At 41.2% G+C, this 16,459-nt stretch overlaps 1 protein-coding gene across 4 annotated transcripts in view; it reads right to left on the reverse strand.

The window, feature by feature from the left end:
* Positions 1 to 9,895, reverse strand: part of NCKAP1 (NCK associated protein 1) — a 63,014-nt gene extending 53,119 nt beyond the window's left edge. For all 4 annotated transcript variants that reach the window (XM_030017730.2, XM_030017729.2, XM_030017728.2 and 1 more), the window contains exon 1: positions 9,669 to 9,895. In XM_030017730.2, the coding sequence (XP_029873590.1) occupies positions 9,669 to 9,776 (108 nt within the window). In that variant the 5' untranslated portion in view covers positions 9,777 to 9,895. The remainder of the gene's footprint in view (positions 1 to 9,668) is intronic.
* Positions 9,896 to 16,459: the final 6,564 nt, after the last annotated feature.

The following is a 16,459-nucleotide window of genomic DNA, read 5'->3' on the forward strand; positions in this document are numbered from 1 at the left end:
GCGTGGAAGTGTGATAAGGCACATAACCACAATTTTGCATTGTAGAAAGAACAAAGACATTGAGGGCAATGGTCTTAGAATATAGATAAGAAAGGTAGCTTTTGCTTTTAATAGTTGTATTAGTCAATACAAAATCCCTTGTCAGTACTGTAATAGGCAGGAACATCGTGGTACAACATACAAAGACCACTTTGCCATATACAGCTCTCTAGCATTCAAATAGAATTTTGAGAATTAGCCAAATGCAGTAGCCCTTTCTCAGTTAGCCTCAGATATCACCTTTTTGCCCTAAGTGGGCTGCGATAACCTTTCTTCATTTCTTACCTTAAAATAAATTAAAAAAAACACCAAAAAAACACCAGAATGGCTACGTTTTTTGAGCATTCAAAAGAAATTCAAGAATTAAAAATGTTCTTACTGGCGCAGCATTCATGGAATACAGCTCTGAAGCTATGGGATTCAAGCTGCTTCAGCCCCGAAATATTATACTGAAAGAATCTCCCAGCAGTCATCTCTAAATTCCTTTGTACATTACTAAACAGCTGTCAAGCAGTTATGCTGAAAAAGATGATGCAAAGCTACTGTTAGAGACTAATCTAAGTAATTAAAATAAAAATTAAAAGGACTCGGGCACTGGATTTCCTATCAAGTTACACAGCATTTCTTTCCACAGCACTTTAGAACGGTACCCTGCTATGATAAGCTCTCAAATAAGCAAACATATTTTCCTGATCTGATTCTGTGCATCCAACTCTTAACAAGAACAGTATGATTTCTATAGCTAAGAGATTCATTATTCAGAATACTCATTTGCTATCACATGCACAGGTCATCAAACTTCAGAGACTTCTGTCTACATGTACTGTTTAGAGATCCTTCACTATGCCACACATTTTAAATTAAAGCAGCATTTTCCTACTTACCCTAATAATCTAGATAACTAGATTATTATTATACAAAATTCAGACTCTACTCTTCACTTGATGCTATTAGGTTCTTCTATACTATTTTCACTTTGAAAATGAAGAATACTACATAGCTTCACTTTCTAGGTTGTACTCATTCAGAAGCAGCCAACAAGAAAACATCTAACAACAAAAACCTCCTTAAGGTCTACATTTAAGATAAGTAGCCTGTAAAGAAGAACACAGAATCCAGTACAACTGCCTTTGGCCCAGAATACACCAACATTAAGAGATACAGCAGAGACATTTTGCTCCAACACAGTTACAGCTATCACTGCAAAAATCAAAGCCTAACATTTTACTTCCTACCTGGGGGCAGAGGATGGTGGAAGAGAACAACAACAAAAAAATCCATCAACAAAATTACTGCATATATCCAGCTGATGTGACATGAATAAAGGGAAGTTTATGTTCAGGTAAAATCTTTGTCAGAAGTCAGTGCCACAGCACAGCATACAGGGTGCATTTAGAACACCTAAACTTCACTCATGCCTTTTACATAAACCTACCACGCGTCCTTGAGTAAGAACATTGCTAAGTATTACTTGAGTTACATAGTGTAGGATGATTAAAAAAGCCTACACTGTTACTGTATTATGGAAATACCTTTTATATTCTTCTTTTTGTTGCTAAGCTCAGCCTATTCCAAATTATTAGCTGGGCTGTTTCCCAATAAAAGAGAAACAGGGCCTTTTGAGTCAGTAATTTCCTATTTTCATCCCCCAAACTTCCTACATCAGCAGATGATCATAAAACAAGTCATATTTTGCAGCAATTTAACACGTTTTTATTACTTCAAGATGATCTTGATTTACTGTTACTCCGGACTTGAGATAAAACACTGCTGAGCACAGTTCCACTGGACTGTGACAACATACACTGAAATAATCTTAGTCAACAAGTCGCCTCATCTTCAAGTTTCCTTTACAAATGAATCTGCACTAAAAACCCTCTGTGAATTTAGCCAGCAAATCAATGGAATTTCAACAAGAGCAAAAATATGCCATCCCCTGAGTTAGTAACTTTCATTAGTAAGTGGAAATACACTAAGATTCTTGTACTAAAAAAATGGGAAAAGCTCCTGTACATACCATTTACAGTTTACTACAGCACATTCTCTTGACACACCAGAAAGGCATGCACAGTAAAGCTGTTGTTCTTCCCTTGGAACAGCTGCTGGCATTAAAGACTTTGCCCTAAAATGTATCTATAAATTTGAATGCCTGGTTTGTGGCTACGCATCCTATAAATTATAGTAAATAATACAAGGCAAAGAAACGTTCAAAGAGGCAGGTTCATAATTAACTCTAGATTTTTGTAGGATAAAACATATTATTTATTCTTTGTTTCTTTAATGCATTTAAAATAATGAGATTACCAACTGACAATCTCTGATTTTGAAAAGGCAAAACTAATGAGAAGGAGAGAGAGGTGAATAATCAATAAAGAGCTGCTTTGAATGGTGAATACGTAAGGACACTGTTCACACTACATTTGCCTTAACATCTCTGATGAAGCCTACCACAACCGCTTTGCTGTATTTTAGGTTCTGTGGAAGCCTACATTTATTATTAGATAGGCTGGTCCCAGATAAGATTTGTGAATGAAGCCTTGTCCCTCTTAACAGTTATGCAAGCAGAGGCAAGAATTAGTTGGTCACACATGGACAAATTATTACAGTTTAATACTTTTTATGGCCAAAATTTAACTGTTCTACACCAGTATCCCTTGGGTAATCTTGTACTAAGTTACATTATTGATGTTTGCAGTTACATAAATGATACTTGTACAAAAGGTGAACCTGTATTTTGATACATAAACTATGCTAATAGATTCAACTGAAACTATATTGTTCCCATGATCCAACCAGGATCTGGAATCAGAAGAAAGTCTCTAGTTAACTAATTTTTGGACAGTGTCTGTAGGCCTTGCACGTATCCAAAATATGGCTTTAAATTATTATAAATTTAAGAGCTACTGCACTTTTCATGCACAAAGGTTCAAAAGTTTGAAAGATAATGCACTTCCATATTAAATCAAAATTACAATTAAAGATCTTAAAAGTCAGTCCAATGTTTCCTAGAGCTAAGCAACACATCTTCCTCACCATTATTCATTATTTAGTGTGTCTTGAACCCTAAAGTATATACTTTATTTTAAATCCCAGTGTATCTCTACTCAGAGATCCAACCATTAAAATGTAAACTCATGTGAAATCAGAAGAAAAGGCTAGAAAGGATCTTGAAAAATTGCCTACCCTACTTTCCTATTCCAGAACAGGATCAACTGTATCTATGTTGCTCCTGGGAGATACCTGCCACATCTTTACTTACGGGTCTCCAACAGGCTACATTAAAAAACATTCTCACAGTCTTTTCCAACATTTAACAACCTTTTTCATTAGAAAGTTCTAAGATCTAAACTGAACTTTTCTCACTACAATTTAATCCATCACTTCTTGATCTCTGTGGCCACACTGAATTGCACAAACTATTCCCCTTCTCTTTACAACAGTCCTGAATACTTAAAACTTGTATCGCTTATTTATTTACTTTAAAAAAAATCTTCCCATTTTCTTAACGGGTGAAATTTTCTGCATCACTGGTCTTTCTTACTATTCTGCTCTGGAGTTTCTCCATTTTGTCCACATCTTTCTTGAAAAGCAGACACATTTCGGATGAGTCTCAATGCATGCCATATAGAGCAAAAGGATTACTTAATTTATCTACAGGCTATCTTGCTCACACATATATAAAACCTCACATCATCCCTGATTTTTTGCAGTGAAACTTAGTTGGCTCACGTTTGCCATGGCATGTCCCTAACCTTTCCCAGCCATTTTCTGCAGACTCGCTCTCTCATTACTTTTCATTTTGTATTTAAAATTTCACTAAGCACAAAATAGCTTACAATCATAGTTGCTCAGCCACCTCCAAGTTTGTTAGACCATACCTACAATTTGTTAAGCTCAAACTGAATTCCAATTAGGTTCTTCATTATTTCTGTAGCTTCTCCCAGTTTCCTACCTAAGGATTTATTAAGCACACTGTAATCATCGTCTAGGTTGTTAACGCAAAGAGTGACTGGAAGGAGAGGCAAGACACGCCCCAAAAAGACCCTGCTGAACCGCAGTCTGACAAGGAGATCTTTGTAACTGTTCCCTAATATGGTTATCCATCTGCTTTCATCATTACAATTTCATCCAGATTGCACTTCCTTAGATTGTTCATGAGAACAATCAGATGAGGTAATGTTAGCAGCCTTGCTATGGTCAACGCGTAAAATTTCTACTAAGTTGTCCATACTAGAGTGACCTGTCACCTCGCCAATGAAAGAAATATGCTTGATTTGACGCTATCTGTACACTGATAAATTCACATTGTCCTCTTGTGTTTGTAGCACCTGTTTAACTAAGCACTTGGTTCTATTAATCAAATATGGGGCAGGTGAAAAACAAAGAAAAAAAATGAAGAGCAGTTTCACTGCCACAAAACTTTGCCTAAATGTAATTTATAAAGTAACATTTTAAAAAAAGAAAGGAAGGCAGTTGGAATGCCCTGTCTATTGTGAATCTAAAACGGGAACTGTTACGACTTTTTAGCTGTATCTCCTCTGCACACGATCTTAAAAATCTCTTGCAACGAAAAATGGATTTGTTTTTGTGTGAACACATGGCAGGGCAAATGAACAGTAATTGGGGTGGCAGGTAATTGGTATTTGTAAATAAAGAAACAATGCAAGATAATTCTGGGCATCTACACTTGACACAAAAGGATAAATCCACCTGGCTTTCTCTCTGTATATTTTGGAAGATATCATGGGATATTTTTATATTGTATTAGAAAGTCTTATTGTTTCTTTACAAAATTAGTTGCTTTTCTGAGTTAAAAAAAATGTGACATGGTATCTTCAGTTCGTGTTTGCTTCCTGAGCAAACACATTTATTTAGCTACTGCCAGCACTGACTCTGAGTTTGTTTGGGGCTTCCTCCTCTTCTTATCAGTGGGACAATATTCTGAGCCATTCCTCCAAGATCGCAGACACAAACAGACAAACATATATTGTCATCTTAACCTTTAAAGTACTGCTGAGATCTATCAAGCACTGGAAGCAATAGTGCCCTACCCAAAGACACCTCCTGATGACCTGAAGACATTACCTGTTCTTTCCAGTAACAACCTTACAATTCAAAACTAGATTACTTGTGAGCTTTTCGTCTCAGCTCAAAGCTCTGCACTTCAGCACAGAACTCAGTGTCAAAACGGTGATCTAATCCTACACCCTTCCAAACCTCAGAGCTCTGCAGATTGGAAACGTCTACACGTTCTGCCAGTCACCTAAAATCTCTCCTACTTTTTCCTTAAGAACTGCTCTAGTGCCTGAGCAAAACAGTACACTTTATCAACTGGTTCTATTAATCAAACAATCGACTGCCTTTTACAAATGTCCCCTGCAATGTTTAGGCTTTGTCAAGTCCTCTCCAGTCCAGTTTTAGAGCTTTTGGGATCTTTTTCTTCAGCCCAATCTCACAAGCAGCGTAAAAGGTTGTTGAAGTAAGATTTGACCTCTATTCAGCCTTGGTCGATATGGCCAACTTGTCATCGTTTTACCACAGGAGACTTGATGCAGTCCTCCTCTTTCCCTCACAGCATGTATGTCTGCTTTTGCTCTTTTGAAAAGAGTATGTACTTTAACTGCTGCAGAAGAGCAAATAAATAGGGAAAACAAAAAGTACTCAGTCTTTAAAATGGCTAATAAGTAACATCCTCAATACAGGTAAAAATCCAATATTCCCACTATTGCATCTCTAAAGGACTAACCGGCTATTAATCACCTGCTAAATGATTTTAAATCTGGCTTCATACTAAGCTATGTGGTGCTCGCAATAGGGTTGGGACCACATTTTTAGTTTGGAACGGAAAAGATAAAGTCAGCTAAAGCCCCTGCAAATATTTATTCTGTGCCTTATCTATGACTTCAGTTTGGTTATGCAGTTCATATCCAAGAATTGGTTTAAGATCCTCATTTTTCAGATACTATGTAATCATCAGAGTTGTGAAAGTCAAAAGAATGTTTTGTTAATGGCATTTTAAGAAAAAATTTTGCACACAAACATAAAATCTGTACCATGAAGAACAGAACATTGCTAGCAAAGCAATTAATGCTAAATAACAGACTCACCGTGTTTGAATAACATATACTCTAAATAATTCAAAACCTTAACTTTTATTCCCAGCAGTTCTGTTGACAGTAGCTCTGCTTCGGCATTCATCAAGATCACACTCTCTTTACTTGCCCTGACTAAATCTATACTTCAGGTATTTTAAGATGAAATCTCTTACTGTAAATACTTCTCAGTAACCAAGGGCTTTATAACAAACAAGAGACAGGCCCACAGAAAACAAGATTATTTCTCTGCCATCACTCTTGAACAATACACTTATCTGACAGTGCTGACAGCGTTACATAAAGCTTACCAACACAGTCTTGGTCTGTTCTGAAAGGTAACCACAAAATCCGAGCTTCACCTGAGCCAGGATGGCATGAAAAAAACCCTGGTCTCTGGGTTTTAGTTGAGGTTTAGTTGTAGGCAAGTAATGACAAAAGAGTTACATGGAAAACAATAATACAACTGCTAGCCTGGATAATTAAGGATAAATTCTTAAAAAGTAGAAGGAACAAACCAGGAAAGAAGCAGCAACAGTTAAGATTTCTGATTTCAGGACTAATACTGGTCCCAGTACAGAAGACAGCTGAAAGCAGCAAGCAAAGGGTCAGCCTTTAAAATAACAGCAGCAACAAAAAATCCACCTCCATACAGATCAAATGTGAGTTTTGTCTCATCATCCACTATTACCTGCGTAAGTCCACTTTTTGTATTTTCCATATCATTCTCAGACGCAAAACCCCACACATTCAGATACTCTATCTTAAAAACAACAAACTTTAAACTCTTTCAGAAGACTACAATAGCACAGAAAGTCAATAAACAGGAAACGATGAACAATTAACAGCTATAAGCACAATGACATCTAAACTGAAATTTATATAGGAAGATGAAGTACAAATATCAAGTTTCTAACTGCTTTTAACGACTTCTGTAATTCCTTGGGAAGTAAAGTTTTCCTGCTTTCTAACAGTCGAAAAAATTCTTATTCCTTTAAAATCTCTGCTCCCTAGACAGCATCTACAGCAATCTGTAAGGCAGCTTTGAATACTTCACCTCTCACTTCCTCTTATTAAAAAAACTCTTAACCATTTCCTTTAACCGCAATACCACATATTGTGTGGTTATTTCTAGTAACTTGAGTTTCGATATCATCTTCAATAGAGGAAGCATGAGAAACTTAAACAGCAGTTTTGGAATCAACTGTTTTCAGAGAGGGGAAAAAAAAGAAATAAAGAAAAATAAACTGTTCCAAGCAGCCAGCTATGCTGCAGCTGGGCGGAACAGAGATCCACAATAAAACACGGTAATCAATCCCAAGACTTCTGGGGCTCATCATCAGAGCTAGTCAGTTACTACTGTCAAGCAGTACTGACTGCAGCTTAAGAAAACAACTATTTGAATCACAAATAGCTATATGAATACACAGAGTTGTGTCTGGACACCTCCAGATTTGCAAAACTATGCGTCACACAATAATCAAGCCGCTTGGTCGTGCCTCCTCTCTCTGTATGTAAGACCTACGCAATTTTGGACTCAGTTCATGGCATTTGCAAGAAAAACCGGTGTCACCTCTAGTGCTGATGCTCCCCTACTGAGAACCTATCCACTTGCATCACTTCACGAACGCGAGTAATGGCAGAAGCTACCACCATATGGGCAAAGAGTGCTCAGGACTCTGCCATCTAAACATGCCAGCAGAAACGTGTGTGTAGGCACTGAACCGCTTAACATGAGTAAGCGTCCCCAAATCAGAACACTGGTAATGAAAACAGAGTCCGCACTCACAATGGTTAAGGCATAGCTGTAAGTCAAGACGAGGTTTCATTTTTCCTGTCTTGTTTCCTGCCTTCTCCCCCCAAACCATGGCTATAGCAGGCAAAATTCCCCTAGCCTGTTTTTCACCTGGTATATTTCTCTCAAAGCTTAACAAGCGCACACACAAATGACTTCCCCATTTTGATGCTTTCCCCCTAAATAGGGAATTTCTGTTTTGCGTTAAAAGTGTGATTATATTGTTAAAAATCTTAAGTTGAAGCCATTTCCCAATGCACAAAACTGCAAACTAAAAAGAACCTCACTTCTGTTTCAGAAAGATAGGAATTTGCAATAATTTAGTTAAAATGCTTTATTTACATCAGTGATGATTTGCAGAAACACTCAAGTGCACATCAAGCGCTGACATAGCTTTGGATCAACACCGACTTCTGAATACTTCAACGATTTGCTTTTTTTCCCTGGAAACACCACCTTAATTAAAATCAACACTACACCTGGTATAGCCCAGCAGCCCTTACTACTTCTGGAGTATAAGTCTCCCATATGAGCAAAACAATTTGAGGAAACACATCCTTTAGCTCAGATCTGTTAAGCAGGATCACTCCTGACAGAAACCTGGGTTCAGAAGTCAGAGCAATCAAGTAAGCACCTAAAACTCTCAAACTCCCTGTGCTCTTGCTGCAGCACAGGCCAGCTGAACCCAGCATACAAATGGGACAGAAATTTTAACATGCTAAACCTGCAAACATGTGCTTGTTGCTTGAACGTAATAACTAACGCTTCCTTTCAAAAAAGAAAAACCCTCTCAAAAATAATTGTGTTCAAGGCAAGGCAGTAAAATCCTAACTAATATCCATTACTGGAAGTGGATTGAGGGGCCATACGCGTCCAGATGATGCATCGCACGTTAGGTAAATTAAGCTGGTAAGGCTACACGAAGCACCCGGCACAGGGGATGGCCACGAACTACATTTTCCCATAGAGAAAAGGACAATGATTTCCTCCAAAAGAGAAATTAACTAAACGCGGAGACGTAACCCATCCTTTCCGTCAACGCCGAGACCTGCACCCTCCTGCACCGCCGAACAACCTCACCTAGGCAAACACCGATTTATTTCATTTCGGGAAGGCGGACAGCAGTCCTACCACCCACGACGGCTTCAAACATCTGCTCCATCTCACGCCGGGAGCTGCTAAGCAACCGCGCGCCTCGAACTTATTGAAATTAAACTTACTAATTTTACCCCAAACCCTTCCCTTCGGTAGCGACAGGTTTCGCAACTCGGCGTGGGAAAGCCCGGGCTGAGCAGCCCACTCCCGGCTCCCGTGACTCACGCACGGCGAGGCGGGAGCGGCTCCGACTGCCGCGGGCGCCGGGCCGGGCCTAGGCCCCGCGGCGGGGGGGCGCCGGGCCTGCGGGCGCCGCGCAGCACCGGGCCTCCCGCCAGGTAGCGAGGCGGCGGCCGCCCGGGAAGCCCCGGCATCCCCCCCGCCGCCGCCGCCCCCGGGCCCGCAGGGCGGCGCAGCGGCGGGCCGGGGCGGGCCGGGAGCGACTGACCGCGGCGGCGGCGCGGCTCCCGCCGCCTCCCCCGCCCTGGCCTCTCGGGCCCCGCAGCTAGGCCGCCAGCGCGGCCGGGCAGAGCCGCGAGCCGCGCGGCGGCGGAGCGCCGGGCCGGCCGGGGCCCGGGCGGTCGGGCGGCGGCGGGGATCGCGCCGGGGCGGTTCCTCCCCCCGCCTCCCCACTGGGGCCCCCGCACCTTCTTGATGTTGTAGAGCCGGGTGAGCATGCCGACGCCCCGGTCGTTCAGGATGGTAAGCTTCTCCGCCAGCTTCTGCTGGCTCGGCTGCAGCACCGACCGCGACATCCTGACCCGCTGCGCTCCGCGCCCCCGGCCCGGGCCCCGCCGCTCGCAGCCCCGCCGTGGCGCGGCCGCCGGCCCGGCGCTGCCTCGCAGCCTCCCCCCGCCGCCGCCGCCGGCCTCGCTCTCCGCTGCCTCCGTGGGGCGTGGCCACGGCGGCGCGGCGCGGCGCGCGTCACGTGGCGCTGCTCTCGGCCGCCCCCTGCGGGCGGGCGGCGGCGCCGGGCCCGAGCTGCCGCGGGCCCGAGCTGCGCCGGGCTCCCGCTGCCCCGGGCCGAGCCCCCGCGCCCCGGCCGGCTCGGCGCCGCGGGAGCGGAGTCGGCGTTGGGGTGCTGAGGGCTGCACCCCTGTCGCAGCCACAGCGCTGAGACCTCCGAGCGTAAACGTTCGGATCGCTCGCATACCGAAGTGGCCGGCCTCTCCGGCCGGTTGCTGTTGCTGCTGTTCTCCATAGCAGAGCCGTTAGGCTGTGTTTTAGGTAGGACCCCAAAGCGTGCTTCAAAACCAAGAGGAACATTCACGTTCCTTCAGGGTTTACAGCAAAACCCGGTTTCTTTACCCGATTTCTTGACCGAAATCAAGAACCGCAGCTCAGAAAAGCGTTGCGCGGTGTGTGTATTGACACAATCATCATCGCCGGCGACCCCAACTTTCTGAGGGCGCTTCTGTCGGCACCGGAGAAACGCACCTGCGATGGGATCCGGGAAGCAGAAAGAGCCCAGGGACCCCCACGGAGGGGGAGCCGTGAGAAAGCCAGAGACCCCCTGCCACATCAAGGCTCCCACCGTTCCCGAGCCGTTTGTTGCTCTAGACCCACGAACAGCAAATTCAAACATCATTTCGCCAATTAGATGAGTCACAGCACTGCTATTTTTTTCTCTTGAAGCCACGGGACTTAAAAGCATGTGTTTTTAAGGAATAGTGAGATTTCCATGCCGTGAATGTCAGCGAGAGGCTTCCACGAGAGCTGTCCCTTGCCGCAAACTGTTACTGAGACGGCTGCGCTGCTGAGCAGCCAGCACAACCAGCTGGGATACACGGCTCCCAAGTCTAGTTGATGGGAGATGGGCTTAAGAATTAACCTTCTAATCTCATTTTTTTTTATAATGGCACCACCATCTGTGCCTTTTTTGCATGTTAATACTTCTATTTAATTTTCAGTTTGCATTTTCACATTAGAAATCGGAACCACACAATCTCAGTCGTTTAGCGGTTTTAAACTAATAGATTTTTAGAAGGCATAGAAGTGAATGTGAGAAGCCTAAATGCAATTAAATTGTTACTGATCTCCTCCTTCACCTTAGCAGTTACAAGATAATTTATGATTCAGAATGAAACCAGGAAGCAAGAACTTAGAGTTCCCATCTTAAGTCTGCTATTGACTCATTCTTTGGCCTGATTTTCTGCCTCAGCTTTGTGTCCACGAGTCAGGAATACTTAGCAACAGTGTTGTAATGATTAATTAGGTTAGACCTGACCTTTCGCTACTGGAGTCTATGGAAAACATCAGAAACATTCAAATAGGTGTTTAAATTTATAAAGCATAAAATGCTATGTAATTTCAAAGTATTTAATGAATAATATCTATAGTAATATTTTTTACACAAAGCATCTTCCTTTATTCTTATTTTTTTAAAAATATCAAATATAATATTTCTACTTGCAATAAAGACATTTCCCATGTAGTTGCACTGCAAAATAAGAACAAATACTATTGCTGAGAGCAATTTTTTTGTTTCTCACCTACAGCTAAAAAGACAGCAGCCAATTTTTAATTCCATATTCCATTATATTTCAGCAATAGTAAGTCTCCTGGAAGTTTCAAACATGAACAATCGCAGAATTTGTAACTTACCTATAGCCAAGCAAGTGGAACGATATCAACATCGTGACAGTTTGTTGGGAGTTTTTGTGAGTCATACTGAATCATCTATGATTTAATATCCCAACCTTTCTTCCTCTGGAATTAGTAGAAAAACTATGGATTACGATAGAGTAAAAAATCACCTGGTTTTGATAAAGTTTGCACTTACAGAGCTTGCTGGAGAACTTTCAAGCTCTCTGTAACTACTGATGCAGTTTTCAACATGAAAGCAATCACAGTCAGTCTCCACACTGCACAGATAACAGGTTAAGGCACAGAAGGGAAAAGTGACTGACTTTGTAGTAATGGCAGAGCATCCTGTTTTAAAACTCCCATACTATTCATGAGGCTGTTTACAAGATAAGGAGCACCTGTGGTTGGTATAATTTTTTTTAAATGCAAATGGTGCCGCGTTAGCTGCGTTCCTTGAAAACATACTGAATATCAGAATGAGGAAAGGATCAGTATCAGTAAACAAGAATTTCTGATACAAGGCATTTTTACTACCATGCAGCCATACAGACCTAATGCTGAATAGCTTCTCTGAATTATCACTGTAACGCAGTTAGTCACAGACTTTTAGCAATATTCTTCTAACATGCAAGCAGATACATTAAAATGAAAAAATGATCTCTTTAACTACAGCCTGACAAAGTAGACCAGATGTTTTCAAGTACAGAGTGTCTCTTACCACTCTCTGCAAAATGAGTGGTTTTCAGCAAAGGTATTAGCGAGGTGCCAAGACCTGATTAGGAAAAGAAGGTGTACCATACTGCAACTCAGAGAAAGACATGAAAGGTGAGTTCAAAACTCAGTGACAGATGTTACTGCCCACGCAGACACAAGATGCTGCTGAGCACATAATTGGCAGCATCTTGCTAATCCGAGCGTCAGGACCTGTGTCAAGTTTGGAACTACAAAGCATGCTTTTTTTCCTCTTGCTTTTAAACACTTACTGCTTATTAGAAGGAGAAAATGCGCACATCTAGGGAAGATATGGTATAGCGAAAAAGTTAGGTTTCATAGAAACCACATAAAAAAAAATTTGGAACCCTTTGCTATATGTGAATGGAGAAATCACAGTAACAGAAAGCAGACATCACCAAGATCAAACTTGGTTAATGTGAATGAATGTACGTAAGCAGTCAACAGTTTTGTCATCGCTTTTAATGGTGGCAGGGTAAAGCCCATGTTGTCATGCTACTTTTGCTGCAGCTTCATGTAGAAGCTGCGGGAATATGTATAGGATTTCAGCAGGAGGATTTATTCCATATTAGATCATAAAAATATCTGCATTGTACAATCCGGGTTCACCAGTCTAGCAGCAAGCATAACAATAAAGTGGAAATACAAGCTTTGTCGGTAACAGCATAGCTCTTACAGGTGTGGCAAAATTAAATGAAGGGAAGACTAAGGCCAACAATTATTTTTAAAACACACGACTACTATTTGCTTCATGATTTATTAATGATTAACATTTAAACAGCTTTCTATATCTATTCCAAAAGTATGAGTTTAGGTCAAGTTTCAAACAGCACTTTAGATTTGGCTTGAGCTCAGCTCTGGTCCTTTTAAAGTCAACTTTCTGTTCAGTTCAGGGTTTAATTGTGCTATTCACTGCGGGGCTTCCAGACAGTAATGAAAATGTTGCTCGAGAAGCTTCAAAATAATCACCAAGTAGCTCCATATATGTCAACTCCACCTGGCATTCAGTGAAGCAGATAAACGGTAGGTATACTTTCCTAGCATTGCTACCTTAAAACATGTAATGGACAATTTACTACTGCAGAGTAGACTGTATCGCCACCCAAGCCTTTGCTACCCTTCTAACTTATATTTCTGTAGAAGGAGTTCTACATGTATATCTCCTTTCCTGTCTGCATTTTTTTTTCCTTGGTTTAACTTCTTCTGACTCAGGGACTATTTAAAACTCCAGGACCAGGAGTTTCAGTGAAATTGCAGCCACCAGGAGCTGCACTCTCCATGAGTGATCTAGCACGGTCGACTGCATGACTTCTGCCTATTTGGCCAACAGAAGCCAAGAAGCAATTTTTACAGACTCATTTTGTTCAATATTTCCTTTTCAGGTAGAAACAATTCAAACCACAAAGCCAAACTGTTATTTGAACAGACCAGAATTTTTAAACGGTCATCATAATCCCAGTTCTTTGGGTCATGCCATAGTATTTATTTGTTAATATTAGATAAATATTTATTACATTGTTAAACTTGCATGTAAAGGCACACAAGCTGAAAACTTTACCATACAAAAGCTATACTATCAATTAGATCACCTATAAAAATAGTAAATAGCATTGGACAAACACAGTTGCCTTTATCAGACAGACTTTTAATCTTATCTGAAGGAGCAACAGGTTCAAAAGACCTATCATCCTCACTAAACCAAGCTGACAGATTCATTATATTTTAATCTGTAATTTTCTTGATGAATCCAAACCTTTTTCATTATTTAATCTGTCATGAAGCCAACATGTCTGCAACTTCCCATGTTCTCTTTTTTTCCTCTCTTTAAAGGTATTTGGGCATTATTTTAGTCTATTCTCTCATTAGCATGCAAGCTCATATGTGTGCCAGCTCCCTGTTCAATTTTGTGCATGTCTCCAAGTCCTTCTAGCCTAGGTTGTATATGACATACAGCAGTTGCTCAGAGATACTAGGCCTTTGAACTTAAAGGAAAGGAACATGAACATTGGATAGGGAGGACCTAAGAGGTGTGCAAAGCCAGTCTGAAGCTGGTGATGAATCCTATAGCAGCTATTCTCTCATGCGCTGCAGAAACCTGCCAGCTTAAGAATGCATGAGCACTTCTGCTCATACTGGAGGGACAAGTGTGATGAGCCTGCTCCAGAACTTCTAGTCCGATACTATGTGAATGAGCCTTAATCAGTAGAGAAGCAGGTTGTTATCAACATTTGAGAGCTAGCTTTCTCAGTGTGTCTCAGGTCCATGACTAACCAGTAATGCTTAAATGGCAAATCAAATGTCAGCCTGGTGGCTATGGAAGTTTGTGACAGCAGAAAGAAAATTGGTTACGTGTGAGCTATCACAGCATGGCTAAACAGAATGAGCTTAGAAAGTATTGATGGGCTAAAATTTGGCTTGTTTCAGCCTGAAGCACTGATTACTTTTAGAACGGAGGTGGAATCAAGATGGTAGGTTAGATCCAGTTCCATAGTTTCAGAGTTAGGATTACAATTAACTCTTGCAGAAAACCATTGAGCAAATGGATTAAAGTGTTTTCTCGCTGGCTATCAAACAAAGCTTAGGAGGGCTGTCAGAATGAGTCACCCAACTAAATTAAGGTCTTGAACTGATATGGGTGTAGACATTAAGTTAGGTTTCTAGGCAGGGTTTACATCACCAGCTTTAAAAACATCCTGGTAAATACTGAAATCAGAAAGGGCACTGGATTAGGAGTCCACCTAGATTAGAAATGGCATTTTATTTGCAGTTTCCTTACAGGCTGAAGAGTCAAGAAGAACCAACAGTGATCTCCGAGATGTCTGTGAGGCCACTAAATAGAAACAGAATGCCTAATGGGCTTGCAAATCTTTATCATAAAGATGAGTTAGCCTATGCTAACTGCCCACTGACCAGAATAAATCACAAGTGATCAGTTTGCAAAGAATGATCTCTGTCCTCTTTGAAACTGGGATGTGGTCAGAAAGCTGTGTGTTGATGCTGGAATACAGATGCCAGCTAGTCAGACAGGACCCATCAAGGTGGTCCTGCATAGAGCAAAATTGTGGAGCTTCTGTTAGCCCCACATTTTTCAGTGTCTTCACCTACCCACAGAGCCTTCTTTGGCAGGCACATGCAAGCTCATGTGCTCTGACCTACTTTCTTTAGCCTCTGTTACACTTCTCCTTCTATCCTAGATAAATGGGTAAGCACCAGGCACTAATGTGTGGCTACAGTTATAAATGTACAAAAATAACCTATTAGAGGTTTCTTTGTCTGCTCCCTTCCTCTCCCTTTCTCTCATGAGAATCCAGGGGAATAGCACATACCTCTTTAAATACAATAGCTTTTACAGTCCATCCAGCAAAGACTAAAAAAGAAGCCCTCTGCCTTAAACTTACTCTACATTTAGGGGAAGAAAATTCTAGCCAAGGAACACCCAAAGAATGAAGGTTTCTCCCCCACTGTTGCTATGAATCACATCTACCAGTTAGTGGGGATTTTGAATACTGATTATAGCAAAAATCAAGCTAAAATGTTCCTTTGAGAAGTTTGATGTTTATGTATGACAGAACAGTCCAACTGTAGATTTTTATAGATAAAATGTGTAGAGAAAAGGAAGCTAGTGGAGAAGGATGACACAAGCATCACCCAAATTGTCATACCAATGAGCTACGATCAAAGTGGGGAAAAAAAAAATTTGAAAAAATACTACAGTTATCTTCCACATTTCCATCTGTAAAGTTTTCCCCATTTGACAAAGAATTGTAAGTCAGTCAAGGGTATAAAAAAGCATAACAGTTGTTTCACACAGCACAGAAATATACAACTTAAAACAGAAATGGAAACAATACTGTGATAGATACGACAAAAGTGTATCTCTGGTATGCAGTGTGAATCCCTGTGTGTGGAGAAGGGTAGCAGGAGAGAATAAGGCTGTGAACACTGAGGAGTGCTCATACTTCAAGTAATTGTAGCTCAGAACTAAAGTTCAGTGGTTATTAAGATTGCTACAATAAAAATTATATGTGGCCATCACTTCAAATTTACGTCACTTGGAAAAACAGATGGTATGACTCTGCGTCTTAACATTTGCCATTCAAATAGCCTAGTTTGTTGAGCT

Source organism: Aquila chrysaetos, chromosome 6, assembly GCF_900496995.4.
Source record: "Aquila chrysaetos chrysaetos chromosome 6, bAquChr1.4, whole genome shotgun sequence".
NCBI lineage: Eukaryota > Metazoa > Chordata > Aves > Accipitriformes > Accipitridae > Aquila > Aquila chrysaetos.